General features: G+C 44.4%; 1 protein-coding gene across 2 annotated transcripts in view; it reads left to right on the top strand.

Annotated features, from left to right (window-relative positions):
- The window catches only part of CUBN (cubilin), a 212,908-nt gene that overhangs the window by 173,491 nt on the left and 13,748 nt on the right, over window positions 1-25,669 (top strand). For both annotated transcript variants that reach the window (XM_074946012.1, XM_074946011.1), the window contains exons 57-59: window positions 8,699-8,899; window positions 11,527-11,656; window positions 13,242-13,459. In XM_074946012.1, the coding sequence (XP_074802113.1) occupies window positions 8,699-8,899; window positions 11,527-11,656; window positions 13,242-13,459 (549 nt within the window). The remainder of the gene's footprint in view (window positions 1-8,698; window positions 8,900-11,526; window positions 11,657-13,241; window positions 13,460-25,669) is intronic.

The raw sequence follows: 25,669 nt of genomic DNA, 5'->3' as shown, positions 1-25,669 counted from the left end.
AGCATCATGGGAGAGAGCCTACAGGTGCTTGTCTGAACATTTAATAATCGGACAATGGAGGCTGGCATCATGGGTCAGTCAGAGGCAGGCGTCAATGAATGATGATAGGTAGGATGGGAATAGGCAGTGAAAATGAAGACAAGTAGCTTATGTTTGATGTAATGGAGAAGAGGGAGTTGGTGGACAGATGCAAAATGGGGGGGGGGGGTGACATCCTCAGAGCAATGGATTCAGCTGCCAGGGCCAGCCTTAAAACTCACTGGGGCCCAGGGCTGAAGCCAAAGCCTGAGGGCTTCAGCCTAGGGAGGTGGGGCTCGGGATCTGGCCCCACCCCTCCACCTGGGGTGGCAGGGCTCAGGCTTTGGCCCTGGCCCCACCCCAGCCTGGGTCATGTAGTAATTTTTGTTGTCAGAAGGGGGTCTCAGTGCAATGAAGTTTGAGAACTGCTGGTAGGAAAATGATCTTTATGCAGCATTCTGAATGGATAGGAGGGGGCAAGACTATACTTTTCCAGGCCAGAGAAAAGGATGTTGCAGTAAATGAGACACGAGATGATGAGAGCCTGGATAAGTTTTAGCTGTGTGGATGGATAGGAAAAGCTGTATCTTAAAGACCTTATGCAGAAAGAATCAGCAGGATTTATACGTAGTGTGGCTATGAGCACCTTGGGAGAGGTTTGAGTCAAGGCTGATGTCTGGGTCACAGGCCTGAGTGACAGGCAGGATGTTGGTGTTGTGTTGTCCACCATGATCAAGAAAGAAGGGGGTGGGAAAAGAGGTTGATGGGAGGAGAGATTAAGAGTTCCTTTCTAGCCATGTTGAGCTTGAGCTCATGGCTAGACATCCACAAGGAGATGTCAGAGAAAGAGGCTAAGATTTTCCTTTGGACAGGAGACAGGTCTGGAACAGAGAGGCTGATTTGTGAATCATATGCATAAAGAGTTGAATTTGTGCTTGCGGATGAGATTAGGCAGAAGTAAGGTATAGAGAGAGAAGAGAAGCAGACCTAAATCAGAGCCCTGTGGGGCCCCTCCTCCCCCGGACATCGGGAGGGTGATGAGGAGGATCATCTGAAGGATGCACTGGTGAAGTAGGAGGAGAATCAGAAGGAGGAACAGTCACAGAAGCCAAGGGTGGACAACATTTCAAGAAGAGGAGCATGGTCAGCAGTGTCAAAGGTGTCCAGCAGGTCAAGGAGGATTAGGATGGAGTACTGGATTTGATCTTGGGCTAGGAAGAGGTCTCAAAGACTTTGGCAAAAGTTTCAGTGAAAGGTGAAGGATACTGGATGGAAACCAGAGAGGGCAGGGGCAAGGCTGGAACTGGAGGATGGGAACTCCAGGCAGCACGTCTGTTATAGGGTTGCTCCCTCCAGGGTGCCCCTCATAGCTGGAGGTGGCTGTACAGGCACCCTGCCTCAGTTTCCCTCTTCTCAAACCTCTGTAGTCCAAAGACCTCCACGGTTGGTGTGAAGGTTCAGGTAGGCTTCCTTGCTGTGGTACAACTCTGGCTGCCTTTGCCTGCGAACCAGAGGCCCTCCTCCTGGAGCTGGGTCACAAATAGTTCCCTCTAAGGGGGTCAGGAGTCCACAGCCCTCCTCTCAGATCTGGAGTAAAGCATAAGGAGTTTCTCCTTCCTGAGATCAAGAGTTGACTGGCCCACCTTCTAGGGCTAGGTTGCAATTCCTGCCAGCTGCAAGCCTGCTTCTCTCCAGCCAGCCCCTGTTTCCCACTCAGTCCTTTTATCCTGGAGAGATCAGCAGGCAGACTTCCTCCTCCTGCTAACATCTCCCTGTTATGAGAGACAGAAGGCAGCATTTATACTGCCCTCCTTCCCAGGGCTCATCATGGTTGTCTGGGAGAGAGAGGAGTCCTGCCTCACCTTGCACTACAGGGATGCTGGTCTCAGCCCCTTAAAAAGGCTGGTGGTTAGGGTTGCCAACTTTCTAATCGCACAAAACTGAACACCCTTGCCCTGCTCCCTGCCCCGCCCCTTCTCTGAGGCCCTGCCCCCACTCACTCCATCCCCCCTTCCTCTGTCGCTCGCTTTCCCCCACCCTTACTCACTTTCACCGGGCTGGGGCAGGGGCTTGGGGTGTGGGAAAGGGTGAGGGCTCAGGCTGGAGGTGCTGGCTCTGGGGTGGGGCCAGGGATGAGAAGTTCAGAGTGTGGGAGGGGACTCAGGGCTGGGGCAGAGAGTTGGGGTGCAGGAGGGGGTATGGAGGGAGGGGGTTCCAACCTGGGGGCAGGGGGTTGGAGTGTGGCAGGGAGGTCGGGGTGCAGGCTCCAGCTGGGCGGCGCTTACCTCGGGCGGCTCCCGGAAGCGGCTGGCATGTCCGGCTCCTAGGTGGAGGGGCCAGAGGGCTCTGCATGCTGCCCGTGACTGTAGGTGCTCCCATTGGCCATGGTTCCCTGCGCTTAGGAGTTGGCCAGGCTGACCACTTCCGGGAGCCACATGGAGGCAGGGCAGGTAGGGAGCCTGCCTTAGCTCCACTATGTTGTCTAGGCATTTTGTGCTTGGGGGGGATCTCTAGACCCTTCTTCAGGGAATCTCCCCTTTTCCCTATCTTGGACTTTCTCCCTCTGCCCACCTTCCCTCCTGGGAAGGAGCCCTAGTCTGTACCCACTACCACGGGATAGGGCAGGCCCTTTACTACCCTGACCTGTTGCCACTTAAACCTGCCCCAAACCTCAAGGGACACCTGGGCAATAGGGTATTGCCTCCTATCCCTGTGGGCACATTGTATGTCCATCTTTGCACCAGAATCCACTAGTGTGGCCTCACCTGCTTCCTTTGTACCAGAGAGCAGGCTGAGGCTGAGTCCACCAGGCCTCACTGGAGTTTCCTTCCCATCCTCACTGGAATGGTGGACAGTTTCAACTCCTTTACCTGCCTTCCAGCATTTGCCCAGCCACAAAACTCCACCCACCCACAATCCATGTGTGGGGGCAGTCCCCCTTCTTGTGTCCTAGTTGTCCACTTTGCCAGCAGACCACTGGTTGGGACCGTGGGGGAACCCCTTGGGTGTCCTCCGATTTGTTTTCCTGGCCCTTCCCAGGAGGGGTTTCTCTGGGCCTTCTCCCGGTCTCCACATCCCTGCTCAGCCATCCCTCCTTCCTGGGGAAGTCCACTTGCGCATACTCCTCTGTGAGTTTTACAGCTGCCTCAACTGTATTCAGCTGCCTCCTCATCCACACCTTTATGTTCTCGGGGAGGCCTGTAAGAATTGTTCTAGGTCAAGCGCATCCATGATCTCCCCCACTGTCTGGGCATCCGGCCTCAGCCAGCGGGTGGCCCAGTCCATTAACTTTTGGGCAAATGCCTGGGGCCACAACACCCCGTCCACCTCACTGCCCAGAACTTCTGGCAGTACTTCTCCACTGACAACCCCACCCGATCCAGGTTGGCTGCCTTCACTACTTCATAATTCCTGGCCTGCTCTTCACTTATGGCCATGTAGGCCACTGGGCTTCGCCGGCTAGGTAGGGAGCCAGTCGCAGAGCCCAGGTTGCCCTGTCCCATCCAGCCCCAGCAGCTACCCACTCAATGTGCCTAGGAAGGTGTCGGGGTCATCTGTCAGGCCCATTTTATATAGTCCTAGGCCTGGCACCCGAACGCCATCCCCTCCCATGGGACTCACCACTTTCTGCAGGAACTGCTATTGGATGCTGGCCTGTTCCCGAATGAAGTCTTGCAGGCTCTTCTGCTGTTCTGCCTGCCAGGGGAGCAAGGCCTGTCTCTCCAGCTGGTAGGCTTGCTGAAATCTTTGCATTGTCTTCTGCACCTCCTCCTGCTGCTTGATCAGCCATTGCAGGGTCTCCTCTATCTCCAAGGTGCCAAACACTTGCTTCTGGCACAGAAGATCCTGGACAAGCTCCCACATGTAGCAGAGCCCCTTTGGCTTCTGCCTCTGCTAGGGTCACAAAGTCATGCTGAGACCCTGGGTTTAGTAACCACTGGTGTACTTTATTCTTAGGCTTGTTCCCACCACCATTTTACCATGTACAGTAACTCCTTACTTAAAATCATCCCGGTTAACGTTGTTTCGTTGTTATGTTGCTGATCAATTAGGGAACATGCTCGTTTAAAGCTGTACAATGCTTCCTTATAACATTGTTTGGCAGCCACCTGCTGTGTCCACTGCTTGCAGAAAGAGCAGCCCATTGGAGCAAGCTTGGTGGGGCTTGGAACCAGGGTGGACTGGCAGCCCGCCATCAGCTCCTCGCTCAGAGATTTCCCCACACCCCCGCCCCGAATTTCCCCAATCCCAAACCCCACCCCAGTTTTGTGAACTAGTTACATGCTGTGTTGCCAATTTAGTGATTGTTTGGAAATTTGAATCGAAATTGAAACATTAATACACACTTTAAAAGCATATACAGTGTATGATAAAATATGTGTATCTGAAAAAGTATCATAGATTTAAAAAGTATAAACATAGACTAGCTTCCTTATACAGCTGTTGTTTTTTATGACATCAGTGCATTCATTTCAGTGATGTTGGCCAGCCTAATAATTTCAAATTATGATTTGTAAGCAAAGTCTAAATGAGCTCTCCCTGACAGCTAGTGATGAGCTGGGAGCTGGGGGGAAAGGCTTCAGGACCAGATTGTATTTACATTCATACCTAATCTACCTAGGTATCCATCAAACAGCTGTGTTGCCCAAGTGATAGATTTTGGCTGGGGTTGGGTTACAAATCACTTGAATGGGGGGGAGGGGGAATGAAATGTTGTTGTTCTTATTGTCTGAGTAATGGGCGGTAGAATTGTACTTAGCCTGTGCTGATTGAGGGTATCAAGAGAGAGGGTGGGGATAGGTGTTTTGTTTGATGGGCTGCCTGAGTCACAAGTGCTATTAGACCTGCCCCTCTCCTCTGTTTAAAGACAGAGCTGATTAGGCTCCATAGATAGTCTTTTGTTTTGTTAAGTGATCACTACAGCTGAAATCACTGATAATCAGGTCTAAGTGCTTAGACCTGCTGTGGAACAGTGTTTCTGTGGAAGAGACGGCCCAGTCTGCACTAGCAGCGAGGTTCCCCCACTGAGAGCTCACCTGAAATCACTGAGAGCCGGTGGAACCTCAAGAGACCAACTCGCAGAGGTCACGGTGGCAGTAGAAGGTGACAGTGCAGGGCCATTGGCAACAGAGCGATGGAGTGAACGGTGGCACAACGAACAACAGTGGCCAGAGCGAACAGTGAGCAGCTGGAGGAACGAGCAAGGTGCCTTCTTGCCCCCCACCTGGGAGGTGAACTCATGTGAAAGCACCTCTGAACTCTGAATCTCTACAGACCAAGAACAACACCGGTGAGTGTTAATGAGGCTGTTAAGAATGTTGGAGACACAACAGAGTTCATGCAAACAAACATGGCCGTGGCATCATACTTTCTATTTAAGCAAGCGATACCACACGCTACAAACTGGAGGCCAATGTTAAGTGCATTGTCACTTGTTCATCCTGAAGTTGAACACTGGTTCCGAACAAGACCAGCAGATGCTCACTATCTTTCTGCAAGAAACTCAACTGACTGGCTAGAAGCATGTGGTGCAACAGTAAAAGACTCAACAGTTGAAAAAGCGAAGAACTCTCTCACCACATTCAAAAAATTTGCATACATGGCTGATGAATGCACCGATGCAAATGGTCATCAAGTATTAAGTCATTGTGTACGTTATCTTGATGGCAGTGGTAGGCCAGTAGATGCATTTCTAGATGTTCAATTTTAGAAGACACATCAGCTGCATCTGTGACAACCCACATCTTAGAAGAGTTAAATGCTTGTCAAGTGGACCCCAAACAGATGGCTGCTTGTGCATTTGATGGAGCTGCAAACTTCTCTGGAAGACATGGTGGAGTATAAGCTTTGCTCAGAGAAAAGTGTAACCCTAGTCTCTCCTATACACACTGCAAAGGCCATCTACTCTAATTAGCGCTAGTACGAGCTGCAGACTCTTCAAAAGACATTAAAAAAGCTATAAATTTAATGTCTTCATTATATTCTTTTTTCAGCAAGAGTCCAAAAAGACTGAGAATTTTGGAAAATATAGAAGATACAGTGGGACTGAAGTTCAAATTAGTCCAACCTGGGAAAACCCTCTGGCTTTCTCATGAGGATCCTTGGCTGTTGTTTTAAAATTACTCCAGCCGTTATCACTGGCTTTGGAAAGTATCTACTAAGATGGGATGGATCTAAGTAGTGAGGCTGGTGGATTACTTTTGCTACTACATTCAGAGAAGACTATTGCCATTCTCTCTCTTGTAAGTCTACTGTTGAAACCACTTGGGTCATTAAACAATGCCATCCAGGCATCTGCTACAACAGCAGTAGATCTTTGTCAGGCAAGAGAAGCTACATTTGGATCAATCAGAGAGCTATCCTTTGAAAAAGTACTGGAAGAAGCAAAGACTTCAGTCCAGAAGTTGACTAATGCAGGCATTTATATTGAATCCTTAAGTGACGAGGACAAGAAGTGTCTGTTAAGACAACTGAAAAAGTACACAGACTTGATTCTTAAAAATCTACAACAGTGACTTCTAGATTCTACTCAACCTCTACGTAGCTTTTACAGATCCCTGTCCTATAAAACACCGACAGATGAGTGGACTGAGGCACTACCAGCAATGGGGCTGCCATGTGCTCAGGACAAAATAGAGAATTTGAATGCAGAGTGGAATATCATATAATGAATGAATGAAGATTTGACTTCAGCTTCTTTTTTATCATCACTAGCGGCTCAACCCGATCTTTATGGTATGTTTCCTGGGATGAAAGAAGTAGGAATTCATCTCTTGCTACTCCCAGTCACAACAGCTACAGTTGAGCGTTCTTTTTCATCATTGAATAGAATTTTGTGTTCTGAAAGAAGTCGCCTTCTGCCTGATCATGTGAATGAACTAATGAGCATATCAATTGAAGGAATGGAAGTACCGGACACATGAGAAGCCACCAAAGATGAATGCATTGCATTCAAGAAGTTCATTAACAGAGCTGTGCAAAATTATAACAGGAAACCAAGAAGGATGTAGAAGTAGTGCTTCATTGAAGGCTTGAGTAGCCAACTTTAATTTGTGTGATGATTTTAAAACATGAGTTAAATCTAATAAAATGGTCATGAAACACTTTTCAGTTTTTACTATGGTGCCATACAGCCCACCTTCACCCTCATGGTCTCACCCCTCATTGGCGCTGAACACCCCCCCCGGAAATTCAAACACCCCCTCCCCTAATTTCAATTCCTGGGGAAAACACTGTCCCCACTCTCCCAAGTTCCCTGTGCGGCAGCCGCCCAGCAGGCTATCAATTGCCGGGCAGTTCAGCTGTCCCTGTCCCCACTGCCATGTGCTGCTCCTGCCCTCTGCCTTGGAGCTGCTCCTGTGAACCTTCTGCTTGCTGTACCCGGGGGGGGGGGGAAGAGGGGAGCTAATGTCAGGGTGTCCCCCTCTGCCCCGCTCCTTTACCCCATCTCCACAGAGCAATGTGGGGTCATGACAAGGCATAGGACAGAGGGAGCTTGCTGCAGCAGCTTCTGTCTCAACTTGCTGATCTACTTAAAAAGGCAATGTACTTAGAGTAGAGTCAGTATACTTAAAGGGGCAATGAGTGCCACACACACACACACACACACACACACACACACACACACACACACACACACACACACACACACACACACACACACACACACACACAGTGTGTGTCTCTGTCTCTCTCTGCCATGCTGTCTCCTCTCCTTCCATTCGTGCTGCCTCGTAGAGTGTGAGGCTAGATTAACAACAATTTGTTAACCCTTCAGGGCTCAGCCAAGTGCTAGTTCATCATTTAGCAGTAAGGCATTCCCTGGGAAATATCCCACCCTCTGACTTCACCACCTCAACAAAGCTTCACAATCATCGTTGCCGTGTACAATATTAAATTGTTTGTTTAAAACGTATTCTGTGTGTGTATGTAATAGTCTTTTGTCTGGCAAAGACAATTTCCCTGGAACCTAACCCCCCCATTTACATTAATTCTTATGGGGAAATTGGATTTTCTTAACATCATTTCTCTTAAAGTAGCATTTTTCAGGAACATAACTACAACATTAAGCGAGGAGTTACCTTCACCATCTGCAGGCAGGAGGGAGGGGAGGGGAGGGGAGGGGGAAGCTACCACCCTGCTTTCATTCCCTGCCTTTTCCCTTTCCTCCTGCTCTCTCCTGGCTTCCTTCCCCTGAGGCTTTTATGCAGCCCCAGGCTAATTAGATAGCAGTTGTCTCCGCCTCCCCAGTTAGGGCCAGGTTATCTCCAGCCCGCTCTAATTTGTTCCCCCTAACAAGGATTGCGTGTGACAGAGGGCTGAGTCTGCAATCCTTTGCCCAGCACCCTGTCACAAGGAGTTAATCCCATGGATTGTGTACACCCTGGAAACTTGGGATGTCTGAATTTGCTGCAACTGATTTGTACCTCCTTGGGAAGTTGCTTATCCTCTCAGTGGCTCAGTTTCCTCATATTTTAAAAATTATATTTATGTCACAGAGAGTTAATGAGTAAGCCACCTTGTGAAGTGTTTTGAGATCTTTGGGTGGAAAGTATACATTTATTATTTATTATTATTATTATTTTATTATATTACTCCGTGAGGTATATGTATATGTAATACTCAATAAGTTCCATTGAATGTATGCTGCTAACACCTCTGCATTTCACATCCTTTGCAGCCCAGGCACTCCCCACTGGAACTTGTGCTTATGATGGAGTGAAAATTTTCAGAGGTATCAGGGTAACTCCATACCCGGTCATCACAATGTGTGGTACTGAAATCCCGAGGCCTGTCAGTTCCTTTGGGTCTATGCTCCTCAACTTCTACACTGACTCTCATATAGTAGGCCTTGGATTCCTGGCAACATACAGAATAATCTGTGAGTAGCCACAGCAATCCGCTTTGGTGGGTAAAAGTAGTGAGATTTGAGTGAGTGAATGTTAGCTGCCTCTTCTGCATGTGCAATGCAGAGGGGACAACAAGTGCAACACCGGAGAGGAGCCATTGTGCCCTGCTGTGGGTTTCCCTCAGATAGGCAGAGTTCACACTTCCCATATTCTCTGCAAAGAGGGTTTTTAGGAGTGGGGCCTGGGAGTGAGCAGCATGTTTTATCATGTACTGCCTGTGACCTGACTGTCCCAGCTCTCAGGCACTCTACTCTCCCCCTTTATAGGAATTATCTATCTAAAGGGCTCTGAATGGGGCCAACTCTGAATCTGAGACCACATGAATGTTATATAGCCATCTGCTCCACAAAAACAATAGGGTCTGAGTGAAGTTTTATTTTAAAATGATACTCCAAAGATGTGCCACTAGTTAATTTACCTGAAGAAAAATTGTTGTTATATGCAGGAGGATGGCAAAAAATAACGCTCTGAGCCTGATTCTGAAATTATACCAAGACCCCTTTACACCACACTAGCAGTGTAATGGGGTCCTAACATGGGCTCAGTTATATTTACACCTACTTGCTAAAGACAGCCTAAAGGGGCCTTAGTGTCAGTGAGAATCAGGCTCTAAACACGTTTTTCCTTTGAATGTACATACTCCACAAATACATATCATGATTCACATCAGATGTCCATTTCTTTTAAAAAGGAAGTGGGTATTAGGAAAGTGAAATGAATATATGAAGTCATTCCTACTGCACCAATATAGTAAATCCAAACTGATTCTGTTTTCAAGATAAATTGAACTATCGTCTGGTTTTTGAAAAACTGTTTCATTTGCACCAGCAAAGCACATGTAAGAGTGTGCTGTTAATAGCTGTGAAATTTCCCTCATTACCTTCCTCCTCTGAACAACAGCCACAACAAAATGTATAAAGTCAAGTACTTCTGTTTAAAATGAATCGCCCCAGTAGCCACAGGCTAGACAGAATGGCACCGAAGGATGACAATGGGCATTTACTCATGAAAAGACGTTCATAACTCACTCAAGTTGGCTGCGGCTGTGTAACTTGTGACTTATGACATTTGAGAAGTATAACTATGGCCTTATTAGCTTGTTGCTCTGTACAACGCAGATTCTAGCAATTAACATTCCTCTTCCTTCTAGTTGTATTGTTTGCTGAAAGAGAAATGAAAAGGCTTTCCTCTGCTTGCCTAGCATGAATGCTGCTTTTTAATCCACTTAGCTTTTGTCTCTTATTTGTCAAAGTTCCAGTGTACAGTGTTCAGCAGCCCCCCTACCTGAGCTGAGAATGTGGAATGAGGGGCTGTGCAGTCAACAGCCTTCACGGGCTTTGCTTCGTGAAGGTGGTGGCTGCCTGGGGCAATGGCTGGTCTTTAGAACTTGAGAAATCTGTGTGTGGGTTTGGGCTATTTGTCGGCAGGGCACAGGGAAGCCAGGGCCATGTTAAGATTATAAAATAAAGAGCATGAGTAGGCAGTGCGGGTTTCAGCTGGTTTTACATAGGATTTGTTCCCTCAAGCAGTGAAGTTGGGAACGAACATCGGGCCACATCCTGACCTTAGCAGCATCTATGGTGTGAAATTCACAGGAGCACCTTCATTCCACAGTTGCAGATGCTTAAATTGACCCTGTTCTGAAGCAGCTTGGTTGCATGTACAGGACCACCCAGTCATAGCCCCTCCCAACAGCACAGTCTGTGACTCTACCCACTGCCAGATAGGGAGCCCATGTCAGAGGTAGTACTGAGTCAATGCAATTCCTTCCAGATGCCTCAGCAGAGGGGGAGGGCAGATTCTTCCCAGCTGACTGATAGCTGGGGAGACACTGGATGAAATGTGTAGCTTAGGGATTTCCCTGCCACCCCCAACCAGTTGAAGAATCCCAAGGGGAGAGGAGGTAAAGGAAATAGCCCCACAGTGACTGGTATGGTTCCTCCCCTCCCCACCCTTCTAGAGCTGAGTGGGATTCACTAGATCAGCACAATCCCTCAGCTCCAGCAGGAAGGAGAGAGTGAAGGTATGAATAGGGGGCAGAGCTATCTGAGACGAGATGGAGTGAAATCCTGACCCCATTTAAGTTAATGGTAAAACTCCCACAGAGTTCAAAGGAACCAAGAATACACCCATTTCCCAAGTTCTCTAACCACCAAGTAGCAACACACAAGCTACTGTAGAGCAGGTGCATACCCACTCCTCAAGATGCACCTGGTTCACAACCAGTTTATATAGCTTCGTGGTGCTTATCCCTTCCCTCCTTCATGTCTTATAAGACAGGGTCAGGATTTTGCTTGTCTGTTATTGCACAAGCATGGTATCAGTGGGGGAAAATGTAGCAGAAAAATACAACTGGGTTACTAGGATACTGCCAAAATCATAAGAGTTCATTTTACATTTCAGGGTGGTATAAACTTCCACAATCAACTCTTCTTAGCATGGCGACAAGAGATGCTCCTTTTAGTTATCAAGAATCTTGTCTTGCCTGTATCTGGATAGTAAAATTATCCCCCTTGCTTCATGATACTCTCACATTTGGCATCTGGTTTATATTCAGATATTAATTGATCTCTGCTTCCTCTTTTTGCTTTCATTGCAGCTTGTGGTGGCCTTTTCAATGGTTCCTCTGGCACAGTCAGCAGCCCTGCCCATTCATTTACTGATTATCACAACAATATGAACTGCTCATACCACATCACAGTTGGAAACAACAAAGTCGTGGCACTCAAGTATGTAATCCAAGTTCAGCATCTCATTAAGAGGGACAGAAAGGTCTCTGGTTCTGATTTTTTTTTAAAGTATTTTGGTAAAGAGAGTCATTATATATTCTCTTTTCCAATGGAGAACTTGAAGTAGACTAGGGAATGTCCATGTAAAGCACTGAAGCAGACCTTATTATCCCCATAAAAACCAAACTTGTTGAAAACTGTTTGTCTTACAAACTGTCAGTTAGTTATTATTAGCAAGATATCACTGTAATTTTTGCTTCCCACTGTGTCTTGCAAAGGGACTGAATCATCATATAAAATGCTATTCACTCACTGAGCTAAACTTCACCAATTGGCTGCTTTGGAGTAGGTATGAGCTTGTGAATAATGTAAATTAAAATCCTCTTTTGGAAACTAGTGACCTTTTTTTCTTAAAGCCCAGATAATATTCCCTTCCCAGAAATGGCATAATTTAAAAAAGATGTAACAGCCACAAAATATTGCAGTTTAAAATTCTGAAACAAAATAATTCTTGTGTTTTAACAATATTAAAGCTTAGTTTATAGCATTGGGAGAGGAAGGAATTATGAAAAGGCTGCGTATGAATAGAATACATTTGCCCAGCTAAGTAGCATGCTGGCTTGGGGGCTGATTCTGCATTTCATGTACATCCAAAGTGCCCACAGAAGCTGATGGTTTGGCTCTTTGCATAAATGAGTGAGGATACTGATTCTCAAAGAATATGCAAGATCTGCATAGTTCCTGGAAACTATGCTTATGCTCAAACTAAGCTTATGCTCAAATAAATGTGTTAGTCTCTAAGGTGCCACAAGTACTCCTTTTCTTCCTGGAAATGAAGACACCCATGTTGATGCATGCTGGTTATCAAGTTTCACTTCAAGCTTGTCTTGTGAGCATAACTGGCCTGGACATAAATGGGGTCACTAATATCTAAAGGTTTCAGAGTAGCAGCCGTGTTAGTCTGTATCTGCAAAAAGAACAGGAGTACTTGTGGCACCTTAGAGACTAACACATTTATTAGGCCATAAACTTTCGTGGGCTAGAGCACACTTCAACGGATGCATAGAATGGAACATATAGTAAGAAGATATATACACATACAGATAAGTTGGAAGTTGCCATACAAACTTTGAGAGGCTAATTAGTTAAGATAAAACTCTTTCCTGAAGGGCACCTGCCCACACTTATTGCTGGGAGAAAAACTGATTTTTCAGTTTGATAGCAGTTATGGAAAAAAAATCAGTTTGGGTTTGAATCATGTCTGAAATTTTTTGGAATCTTTGGTGAATCGAAAAAGTCCACTGGGGGTCAAAAGAAATGCTTTGTTCAGCCCCAAATGTTTTGTTTCCAGACATTTTTACAGGGCTAGATTTACAAACCAGGAGGAGGTGTGTCCCCCGCACCATACTCTATACCCCCTAAACTATTCACTAATAGTTTTGGATTGACTGAATCTATTTTGCCCAGCTCTACCCACCCTATGCTTGGCTCCAGCCATTACTATTTCCACAAACACCAAAAACCACCCAGCGTCTGAATAAAAACAAAACTGCGATAATGTAACCTCCTACATTGTATCTTACAGATTCAATGACTTTCGCCTTGAAGCTTCCTCCTCTTGTTACAAAGATTATGTGGCTGTATATGATGGCTCAGACATCTATGCTCCACTCCTTGGCAAATTCTGCGGCTCAGAACCTCCTCCAACTATTAAGAGCTCCAGCAATGACTTGCTCCTGGTGTTTAAGACTGATTTCTTTGAAGTAGCTGGAGGCTGGAAAGCATCTTTCAGAGAGACAATAGGTAAGAATACTATCCCAGCAAATACTCCCTGTTATCTGAAGGCAAGCCATGTCCTCTGATGAGCAGCTGTTGTAGCCTCTGGCGACAAGGTGGGGCTCTCAGTAGTACAAGTGTTGCTGTAGACATGTTGGTCCCAGGATATGAGAGGGACAGTGCTGGTGAGGTGGCCTGAAGAAGAGCGTTGTGGAGCTCGAAAGCTTGTCTCTCTCACCAACAGAAGTTAATCCCATAAAAGATATTTCCTCACCCACCTTGTCTCTCTAGCAGCCCAAGTAGACAAGGGTGGACATAGCTCGCCTTTCACTGTAGTGTGTAGCTACACATGCCACCACAAGCATAGACATAGCCTTAATTTAACTCTTATCTACGTCGTAAAATGCATAGTTGTCCCTTGAGTGGCAGAAGGCATAGCAGCACTCACATCTCCCTCTTTTGGAGGACCTTATGGATGGACACTGGCACAGCAGCTGGGCTCTAATTCTGCGGCAGGAGGCAAGTGATAGCCTGAAGATAGACACCCTCCCTGCCTCCCCCCCCCGCCCTTTGCAGCACTGCCTCCTCCCTCCACCCCCCCCCCCACTTCATACCTTTTTAAAATAAAATACGTCAGTGAAGCTTGAGGTGCCCCAACAAATCATTTCACTGACCTCCCCCAATCCTTCAGCCAGCCCAGCACGTTGCTCTGTCATCATAATGGAACGAATTGGTTATGTGAGCAAAGTACTGTTTTTATGGGCACCCTAGACAGTACTCAGGGTAGTTATTGATTCTTGCTTTGACCAGATGCTTAAATTTTAAAGTCCGTCTCCCTGCCTAGTCTGAAAGGTGATCTTTCTGTAACATCTGAATTGTTGGTAGTGATAAGTTATAAATGATTATCATCTTTAAACTGCTTTAATATTATATCCAATACTTTGTTGCTAATTAATTCATTCTCTGGACAAAAAAAGGCATAATGGCCATGTTTATAAAGCATACTCACTCACTCACTCAGACACTCCAGAATGAAAGGCCTTGTGGTAGGATAAACATAGCCTTTAGCTGAACCATTGAGCCCCCCCAGATAGCTGTTTTTCATTTGTTACAGTCTAAGTATTTAGGGATAAGGAGTATAAGTGGCACCATATCCTTGCCAAACATAGTATTCCCAGGTTTGGCCATTACTGTTATTAACTCCTCTTAGCTTTAGTCTAGTAACTGCTACAGAAAACTTTAAAATCTGCCTGGTGGACTGTTCTCTCATGTAGTCCATCAAATGTGCTTCTGCTAATGATTTTCACAGAGAGCACTATGTGAAACAACTATTAAGTACCAGGCATGATTGGTCTCTACTCTTGTGGATCTGTGCTTCAAAGATGAGATCAGCAGAGACTCCCAAAGCTGTCAGCCTTTGAGGACTGTCTCAGTCCTCAGACTAGCAGGTGGTCAGAAATTTCTTCAGGCATTGACTGTAGATCAGTGGTGTTAACCCTTTTTTCATTTGCAGACCCCCCAAAATTTTCAAATGGAGGTATAGACCCCTTTAGAAATCTTAGACATAGTCTGCAGACCCCCAGGGGGTCTGTGGACCATAGGTTGAAAACCACTGTTCTATGGAATGACAAAGTTTTGTGGACCCTTCAGCATAGTCTGCGGACCCCCAGCAGTCTGCAGACCATAATTTGGAAACTGTTGCTCTAGATTTACCTGTATGAGATTCTGCTCAAAAACACAGTGAAAGATGGACAAACTTTCAGGGATTCTGCAGAAACCTTGATTGTTTCCCCAGGGGAGGATGAGCCTTATATCAATTTAAAAAAGAATCTTTGAGGTATTTCTGGAGGGAGACCTACCCAGCTCCCAGGGAGAGGATGGTTGTGGTGTTGCAGGACTAATTCAGAAACTAAAGGAATGGAGCTATATAGGAGTGAAATAGATCTTCATGTAATGTATGGGGGGGGGTGTGCATGCGGATGTGTGTGCACGCACGCATCTGTGCATATATTGTGGCAAGGCACCTCTTTCGCATTGTTAGCCTCAGAGTTTCTCCCTCAGGCAGCGAGGGCCGGGAGTAAATCAGTCCTACTCTGTAGGGTTTTTATTCTTCACTCTGGTTTATTTTTCAGAATGTTTAAAAGTTGGGCCTCAGGGTAGGGCCAAGTAGTTCTCAAAAGTCAAACAACTATATAAAAATGCACAACACAAAAAGGAATACCTTTCCCTGCCCCTTCTTCAGGGTGTTGCCTTATTAGGCTGGTTTCTGTGGCCAGTCCTTTACTAAACAGCTGTCAACTTGGCGGTTTTTCCCTATGAGGAGGAGAAAGAGCCTCCCACCCAGGAGAAGCCTTTTCTCTCTGCTGTAACTGGCTTCTCATCCCTCCTTCTCTCTCACAAGAAGAGGGGTTTTTAAATGTCATTGGCAGCCCTTAATTGGACTCAGGTGTCTCGAATTAATCTGAGGTAACCTTTTCAGTTTATAGGAAAAAAGGCCTTCAACATTCTGGGGCTTTTATATCTGCCTTCCACAACTCTTTTATATCTGTCAGGTGTGACTTTGTCATAATATGTAATGTGTATGTGGAGAGTGGCTCTTGATTTTATATCTCTGTCTTGTTTTCCCCCTACCTGTGGGAAGCAAGCTACAAGGAATGAGCCATAGGGTATTTACACAGGATTCTGAAGATCTTGTGCTGGTGCAAAGGGGCCAAGAAATAGAAAATCTTATATATAAAAAGATTTTAAAGAGTCACAATCCCATAAACCATTACAGCTTGGCTGGGCTGATGCATAGCTCCAGGAAACTTTGTAACACATCTTTGTAATCTGAGCATAAAGAATAATGTTTAAAAATTGAGACAGTAAAGCCACAAACACCAGAGAGCTTTTTATTTTAAATTAGTCTTTAAAGTAACCCCCTCATGTCTGGGAAAATAACATATGGATTTGTAGGAATACAAAAACAGTATCTCTACAACAGCAAATGCAATCAGAGGGCAATTTGACTGCAAATTACTGCGTGATATTTGTAGGTCAACTGCAAACATAAATCTCTATTACTCTACAATGAGTACATTATTCTGTGGTTATATTAGAGAAGCACAACTGGATAATGTAATTATTATGCTCTGTTTAATGTTGTTAGTGACCCTGATTATGTCATGGAAAGAGGTGAGTAGAAACCATAAACTCAGTTGCAGAAAACTAAACTTAGCTTATTTCCTTTCTTCATAAACTCTTCAAATTTCATTGCTGATTAGGCTTCTCTTAGGGATGGTGCCAAAAAACTAGGGTTATTTGTAGTTCATCCTTTGTGAATTTTATAGAAAGGTGGTCAGCTTGCTCACTGAGGTGGGGAGAGCAATGAAGGGAGGATCAGTAAGTAAGTGTTGTAACTCACAAAAACATTGCAGGATGTAGGAAAACTAGGCATCATAGGATCTAAATCCTGAAAATTGAGAAAAATGGCACTGTTTTAATTAAAGCAATTAATTCACATCATTGATGCTGCATCTTCTGGAAGGGTTGAATTCTTTCCATCAGGCACAATCTATTGTGAAAAACAAAACAAAAATCATTCATTAGTATTAATTTGGCAGGACAACAATGCTCAATCTATTATTTAAAATGTATTTCTTTAGAAATATGCAACTGTATGTCTGATGCTACACTGTCAAACCACCACAGCACAAACTACAATCTTTGTCAAAAATATTTTTGTGATCTGACACATTTGGATAAGGAGAATACAAAGCACTCATTACAACCCTGTGTGCTCATGACTAAGTTGGTGTGCAATCCACCATTATGAGTGCCTTGGTGGTTATGTTACTCATCATAACTAGAGATGGTCCCAAACCAAACCCCTTGGATCCAAACATAGCTGGTACTGGTGATGGGGGGGGGGGGGAGCGGGAAGTCTTCAGAATTTTAACTTTGATGCAGATCTGAATTTCACAGATGGGTCCGATCACTATGATGGACCAAATCAAAACCCCAGAATCAAAAGCCCCTTAACTCTGGGGATGGCTCATAATTTGGATTCAGATCTCGATGTTGTGGTTCACGCTCATCTGTACTGTGATGGGCTGGATATGCTGTCATGTTAAAAGCACGAATTGAGCAGAGTGGAAGAGCCCAGCCTATAGGGATTGTCAGCGTACCAGAACTGTAGGAAGGAATGGATAGCTGGGCTCCTTGTGTTGCCTTAGTTAAGTTCTTCTACCTTTCTGTCTTAGTTTCTGGCCCTTAAAACGAAGATAGCAATATTTCCCTATGTCACAGAATGAGTGCTTGTCTCTTCAGTGGCTGGGGGAGATAAGCCAATCAAAGGCTAAGGGTTTTGGTCAGATGAGATGCTTCTGGGAGGAAGAGTTTGGTTTTCTCCCACATTGACAAGTAAGGACTGTGTGCACTGGAGCGTGATTGGACCAATGATCCCTTATGTATCCACCCTCTGCAAAAAGGGAAGACTTGACCTGTTCAGGTGAACCTTGCTGTAAAGGGGACTTTTCACATTTACTCTGTAGCATACTGGGACAATCTTGTGTTTAATTTCCTTTTCTAAGTGATAACTGTAGCTTTTGCATAGCAAGGAATGAACCCCTGAAAACCGTTCCTTGCTCTGTAGAGAAAGGAAGTTGTTTATTTAAGACACCATTGCAGCAGTTCTTGATCTTTTCCATACCGGGGCTCCCCTTTCCATTTCAGGATGCTGCTCTCCCCTGGCACCTCCTTTCCATCTAGCAGGAACACAACCCTCCCTCCCCTGCGCCTCCCATTTAGCAATATTGGAAGAGTGGGGTGAATGATTCCCCTGGCACCTATTTGTGATTCCTCTTGGGGGGTCAGCTGTATTTTCCTTTTAAAATAATTGACCCCTATCCGATGGGGTGTAAAAGCAACCCTATTTAACAGCTTATAATGGTCTCTGGCCAGCAGCTTATCTTTCTTGTTCTCTGTCCTCCTCTACACACTCTGACTGTCTTAGTTGTGACAGGTTTCAGAGTAACAGCTGTGTTAGTCTGTATTCGCAAAAAGAAAAGGAGTACTTGTGGCACCTTAGAGACTAACCAACTCATTTGAGCATAAGCTTTTGTGAGCTAGCTCACGAAAACTTATGCTTCAAATAAATTGGTTAGTCTAAGGTGCCACAAGTACTCCTTTTCTTTTTAGTTATGACAGTAAATGCAATGTTCTAAACCATCAAAAGGAGAATTTTAGGAGCTTTCTGAAGGTGTGCCATTCTCTTTGGAGCTGGGTTTTGCAACAGCATTAACATTCTAAAGGCACGGTGCTGCCCAAGGCTGTGTGAATATGCTGGGAAATGCATGTGACAAGGTAGGGAGCTTCTCCCTCCCTTCCCCATCCAAAACAGCACTAAGTTGCAGGGGAAGAAGGCAGCAAAAATTCCTGTTCATTCTCTATATCCCCAAGAGGCTATAGTCTTACTTGGCTTCGGGACATGGCTAGGCCTCTGTCTTCCCATTGTTTATGGAATCTTCAATAGCAGCTGGTAGAAGTACAGACGGCCTCCTTGTAAAGGACCAGTACGATGTACAACAGAATGCATTTTCCTCCTCGCCAACTTTAGCGCCCAGCCCAAGTTCCCAGAGACAACTTTACTCTCTGCCAGCAATCTCTGTCAGGAGTCCACTATAGTCACTGCTGCTTCCACGCTGCCCAACTTTTTTCCTTGAAGGCCACACAGCTTTTTTTATCCTAATAAATATTTTTAGGAATGGATAATCATTGAAAAACAAAGTGATGGGGAGTAAGACTTTAGAAGGAACACAGTTAGAATAAGAAATCTTTTCCTTTGATCTAAATGCAATCCCTTACTCTATGCATCCAAGTAATTTAGTAAACAACCTAATAATCTATATAACCTTTCCTTCCTGACAAAGTAATCTGTGGCCCCACTTTCATAACATAACTCAGTATTATCCCTCAGTGTCCCTTTTCATTTGTTTCCCTTATGTTTACTCTGTTAACTATGTATTAAATCACTTTTTCTTATTTGAAATAAAATATACCAGCAAGGTAGTTGCTAAAAAGCATATGGTTATGGATGTATTTCCCTTAATTGAATGCAAATTTATTTTAACAATATAGTGAAAATTGGCCCACTAGAATTTGTGTCAGCCTTTTTACTCCCTTATTTTTTATAACCAACACACAACCTTGGTACATAGAGTTTTAAGCCCAAATTCTGCTCTTTGAGTAGGGTTGCCAACACTCCAGGATTGCCCCGGAGACGCCAGGAATTAAAAATTAATTGTTCATTGAAGATTGTCATGTGATGAAACCTCCAGGAATACGTCCAACCTAAATTGGCACCCCTACCTTTGAGATGTGTGTGTGTGTGTGTGTGTGTGTCTTAGGTTCCCACTAGCTTCAATGTGTAAGTACCATGGCTCTGATTTTCAGAGGTGCTGAGCACCTGCAGCTCCTGTTGACAATCACTTGGAGTTTTGGTTGCTCAGCACCTCTGAAGATTGGGCCCCATATGTGCACCTGAAGGCAAAATATAGCTACTGGACTGTGCCATTAGGTGTCATTTATACTCTATATAAATAATTTCTTACCTCTGACACTAATAACATAATTTATTGCACTAACTTATATAAAATTTTAGTAACATCTTGACACTGGCATTGCTAATCTGCAGTGACAGTTAAATCCTGTTAGTCACAGATTAGCAAAGATGAGACTCAGATTTATAGTGAAATTTTGAAGGGGAAATATTTTCTCTTGAACAAATAAATCTCATAAGCATGTGTCTTTGACTGTAGCAAGTGAATTCTCTTGCTGAATTTGGCCTACCTTCTCATAGCTCCCACAGCTCCAATAAAACTGCAGTGCGTGACACAGATTTCACAATCCATTTGGTTCAGTTAGACTTTTATCACAAGAGATCAAGGTGGACACAGTGTGATTTTGTCGGGAGAGACTCAGAAAAAGAGTAGAGATCTGAGTGGAGAAGCTGAACCATAACTCACACAGCAGTTTTGCTTCACAGAGGTTCTTACAAAACATTTTCTGGAGGCAGGGGTGGAATTGATCCACAAGCATTTGCACCAAATATCATTGTGTGTGTTGGATTTGAACAAATCCCAACTCGAAGTTCTGATGAAACCACTGAGTTTCACCAGGTTCTGTGTTGAGACCATGCCAAACACTTCAGTACAATGTTATACTTTTGCCTAGGCAGGCTCAAATGGGTCACAGAACTTCCAAGGCATATGTAACAAACCCGAAATCATGCACATTTTATGTGTTTGGGGTTTAATTGTGCGAACACTTCACATAGCTGTACTCAGAAGCATTTAGAAACCCAGTGGTGGCTTTGGGTCTGATGCTGTTCCTATCAAATTCAATGGCAAATCTCCCATTGATTTCAAAGATAGCAAGATCCAATCTTCTATCTTGTGTAAGGATGAGCTTGGTCTCTAATATTGTCCACATTAAGTCCCCTCTCAGTACCAAATATATTTTCCAAAAGGAAAAAGGTAGTTTTACACACATACATTCACAAGAATACAAGAAATTTGTTAGTCTTAGGTGCCACAGGTACTGCTGTTTTTTTGCGGATACAGACTAACACGGCTGCTACTCCTGAAGTAATGTGGAGTAATCCCAATACCCACCTGTTTGCTAAATTTCTCATCATGGCTGACATTGTTACTAAATTAAAAAAAAAAAACAGCTTCATAGACCTGGATTCATTCTGAAGTCCACTACTGCTACCACTAGTGTACCTGTTCATCACTGAGGCCACAATCCTACCATTGATTTCTTGTGCACGTACCTGGGGTCAAGATACAGTCCCATCTACTTCACTGACACTCCGCACATGGGCCTGTCTGTACAGATCCAATTGCAGGATCAGAGCCATTAGATATTACAGTGATAAGTGCAATAGAAAGACCAAAAACAGATCTGGACTCCCCTGGTTTTTACAGTCCTGTTAATTCCCTTTTAATACTAACTGATCTTGCAAATGAGGCATTGTTTTTGTGTTTATTTGTTCAATGTTACTGCTGGTCTAGATATGATCCCAATTACAGTTTTGAAATACACCTTCATATGGATACAGAAATACACCATGCCATGTTCAATATGGTTCATTGCAATGTCAGTCATACTTTATATTAGGGATACACTTACAAATCATTTATAAAGAGTTATCATTAATATAAGTTTTACTAATTAGTCAGTCAGTTGTTATAGATTGTTGCAATGTCTAGCAGGTAAATATCTTGCTTATAAAAGGGATGTGTGTGCCCATAGGGGTATGCAAAGGTCTTCTAGGGGGTACATCTTCTCATCTAGATATTTGTCAAGTTTTACAACAGGCTACATAAAAAGCACTAGTGAAGTCTGTACAAACTAAAATTTCATTCAGACAATGACTTGTTTATACTGCTCTATGTACTATACACTGACATGTAAGTACAATAGTTATATTCCAATTGATTTTATAATTCTATTGTAAAAATGAGAAAGTAAGCAATTTTTCAGTAATGGTGTGCTGCGACACTTTTGTCTTTTTATGTCTGATTTTTTAAGCAAGTAGTTTTTAAGTGAGGTGAAACTAGGGGTACACAAGACAAGTCAGCCTCCTGAAAGGAGTACGGAGTAGCCTGGAAAGGTTGAGAACCACTGATTTATAACACCACCTGATCTGTTTATAACACAAACAAATCATATCAGGTTTATAATAACTATTCACAGTGTATTAACTCTTTCTGCTCTGTTTATAAATACACCTTTTGTTACTGCAATATGTGTGAAGAAATAACTATTCACAAGCATGCATTTGTGAGACAGCTGAATAAGTTTAGCAGTGCACTCCATTGCAGTTAGAATACATCCTTTAAATGTGTTTGAAGCACACATAGTTGTCCTTTAGCTCAATAGTACATGCACCTCTCAGAAATGCCAGCTATTTAAGATCTATACCATTTCTTCTCCCAAAGCAAAACAAACCCCAAAATGTTCAGCATGCACAAATGGATCCATGCTGGGCAGATGAGAAAAGGAGAAGCGGACAGTTAAAGAACAGATTACTGGCTCCTCAGAAAGAATGGGCAGCTGAAAAATCTCTCATGGACATATGTGATTGGTCATCAATAGCAACTTTGTAATGATGAAGTAGAGTGGGAGGAGAAGAGGGAGGCCCAAAAGAGAAAGAATTCAGACACTGGGGCAGATCCTCAGCAGATATAAAACTTGTCACTGCTCCATTGAACTGAAGAAAAACCTACCTTAGATAAATAGCTTTTCAACAAATAGTGCTCTGCATTTTGCTTGATGCAGGCTACTTGACATCTTGGCTGGTTTCCATTTTAGGTATCCATGTAAGTTGTTATAATATTCTGTAAATTTCTCCATTTATCTCAAATCAGTTTGAGCAGACTAAGCATTATAAATACTATTGATGAAAAAGCTGTTTTATTAACTGCAAAATACATCTTTCTTAATTTATCCCCTCACAAGTGCCATATCAGCTATTCTAGCCAGGATGAATTTACTGTAATAAGAGTGTAGGGTCTGTTTTCCCCTTTGTGTCAGTGCATTTCATACTGTATACCCATGGCTAGCTGCTTTTCCATTATTCATATTTTGCTATCATGGGACTTCTTTTGATACCAGCACCATGCTCAATGAAGTGCACCATCATAAGGCCCGAATTTCCTTTCTCCCAGTGTAGCACAAACAAATGGAAGCTAATAACTATAGGAAAAGATGGCTCCATTACCAAGGGCTAGCGTGCTAGCAAATCTGACAACTGTGAGTGCTGTGTGAGTTGGTCTATCTTCTATAAAAAGAAAAGCAGTACTTGTGGCACCTTAGAGAGTAACCAATTTATTTGAGCATAAGCTTTCGTGAGCTACAGCTCACTTCATCGGATGCATACTGTGGAAAGTGTAGAAGATCTTTTTATATACACACAAAGCATGAAAAAATACCTCCCCCCACCCCACTCTCCTGCTGGTAATAGCTTATCTAAAGTGACCACTCTCCTTACAATGTGTATGATAATCAAGGTGGGCCATTTCCAGCACAAATCCAGGGTTTAACAAGAACGTCTGGGGGGCGGGGGGGGGTAGGAAAAAACAAGGGAAAATAGGTTACCTTGCATAATGACTTAGCCACTCCCAGTCTCTATTCAAGCCCAAGTTAATTGTATCCAATTTGCAAATGAATTCCAATTCAGCAGCCTCTCGCTGGAGTCTGGATTTGAAGTTTTTTTTTGTTGCGTGACCAGAGAGATTGAAGTGTTCTCTGACTGGTTTATGAATGTTATAATTCTTGACATCTGATTTGTGTCCATTTATTCTTTTACGTAGAGACTGTCCAGTTTGACCAATGTACATGGCAGAGGGGCATTGCTGGCACATGATGGCGTATATCACATTGGTGGATGTGCAGGTGAACCAGCCTCTGATAGTGTGGCTGATGTTATTAGGCCCTGTGATGGTGTCCCCTGAATAGATATGTGGGCACAGTTGGCAACGGGCTTTGTTGCAAGGGTAGGTTCCTGGGTTAGTGGTTCTGTTGGGTGGTATGTGGTTGCTGGTGAGTATCTGCTTCAGGTTGGGGGGCTGTCTGTAGGCAAGGACTGGCCTGTCTCCCAAGATTTGAGAGAGTGTTGGGTCATCCTTCAGGATAGGTTGTAGATCCTTAATAATGCGTTGGAGGGGTTTTAGTTGGGGGCTAGTGGCGTTGTTATTTTTTTTGTTAGGCCTGTCCTGTAGTAGGTGACTTCTGGGAACTCTTCTGGCTCTATCAATCTGCTTCTTCACTTCTGCAGGTGGGTATTGTAGTTGTAAGAATGCTTGATAGAGATCTTGTAGGTGTTTGTCTCTGCCTGAGGGGTTGGAGCAAATGCGGTTGTATCGCAGAGCTTGGCTGTAGACAATGGATCGTGTGGTGTGGTCAGGGTGAAAGCTGGAGGCATGTAGGTAGGAATTGCGGTCAGTAGGTTTCCGGTATAGGGTGGTGTTTATGTGACCATTGTTTATTAGCACTGTAGTGTCCAGGAAGTGGATCTCTTGTGTGGACTGGACCAGGCTGAGGTTGATGGTGGGATGGAAATTGTTGAAATCATGGTGGAATTCCTCAAGGGCTTCTTTTCCATGGGTCCAGATGATGAAGATGTCATCAATATAGCGCAAGTAGAGTAGGGGCGTTAGGGGACGGGAGTTGAGGAAGCGTTGTTCTAAGTCAGCCATAAAAAATGTTGGCATACCGTGAGGCCATGCGGGTACCCATAGCAGTGCCGTTGATTTGAAGGTATACATTGACCCCAAATGTAAAATAGTTATGGGTAAGGACAAAGTCACAAAGTTCAGCCACCAGGTTAGCCGTGACATTATCGGGGATAGTGTTCTTGACGGCTTGTAGTCCATCTTTGTGTGGAATGTTGGTGTAGAGGGCTTCTACATCCATAGTGGCCAGGATGGTGTTATCAGGAAGATCACCGATGGATTGTAGTTTCCTCAGGAAGTCAGTGGTGTCTCAAAGGTAGCTGGTAGCGTAGGGCCTGAGGAGGGAGTCTACATAGCCAGACAATCCTGCTGTCAGGGTGCCAATGCCTGAGATGATAGGGTGCCCAGGATTTCCAGGTTTATGGATCTTGGGTAGTAGATAGAATATCCCAGGTCGGAGTTCCAGGGGTGTGTCTGTGCGGATTTGATCTTGTGCTTTTTCAGGGAGTTTCTTGAGCAGATGCTGTAGTTTTTTTTGGTAACTCTCAGTGGGATCAGAGGGTAATGGCTTGTAGAAAGTGGTGTTGGAGAGCTGCCGAGCAGCCTCTTGTTGATATTCCAACCTATTCATGATGACAACAGCACCTCCTTTGTCAGCCTTTTTGATTACGATGTCAGAGTTGTTTCTGAGGCTGTGGATGGCATTGTGTTCTGCACGGCTGAGGTTATGGGGCAAGTGATGCTGCTTTTCCACAATTTCAGCCCGTGCACGTCGGCGGAAGCACTCAATGTAGAAGTCCAGTCTGCTGTCTCGACCTTCAGGAGGAGTCCACCTAGAATCCTTCTTTTTGTAGTGTTGGTAGGGAGGTCTCTGGTAGGTTGGTAGGATTAGTATGTTGTTCAGAGGTATGTTGGAAATATTCCTTGAGTCGGAGACGTCGAAAATAGGATTCTAGGTCACCACAGAACTGTATCATGTTCGTGGGGGTGGAGGGGCAGAAGGAGAGGCCCCGAGATA

The sequence above is a fragment of the Natator depressus genome, chromosome 2 (genome assembly GCF_965152275.1).
Source record: "Natator depressus isolate rNatDep1 chromosome 2, rNatDep2.hap1, whole genome shotgun sequence".
In the NCBI taxonomy this organism is placed as follows: Eukaryota; Metazoa; Chordata; order Testudines; family Cheloniidae; genus Natator; species Natator depressus.
This window is presented reverse-complemented; position numbering and strand designations above follow the sequence as displayed.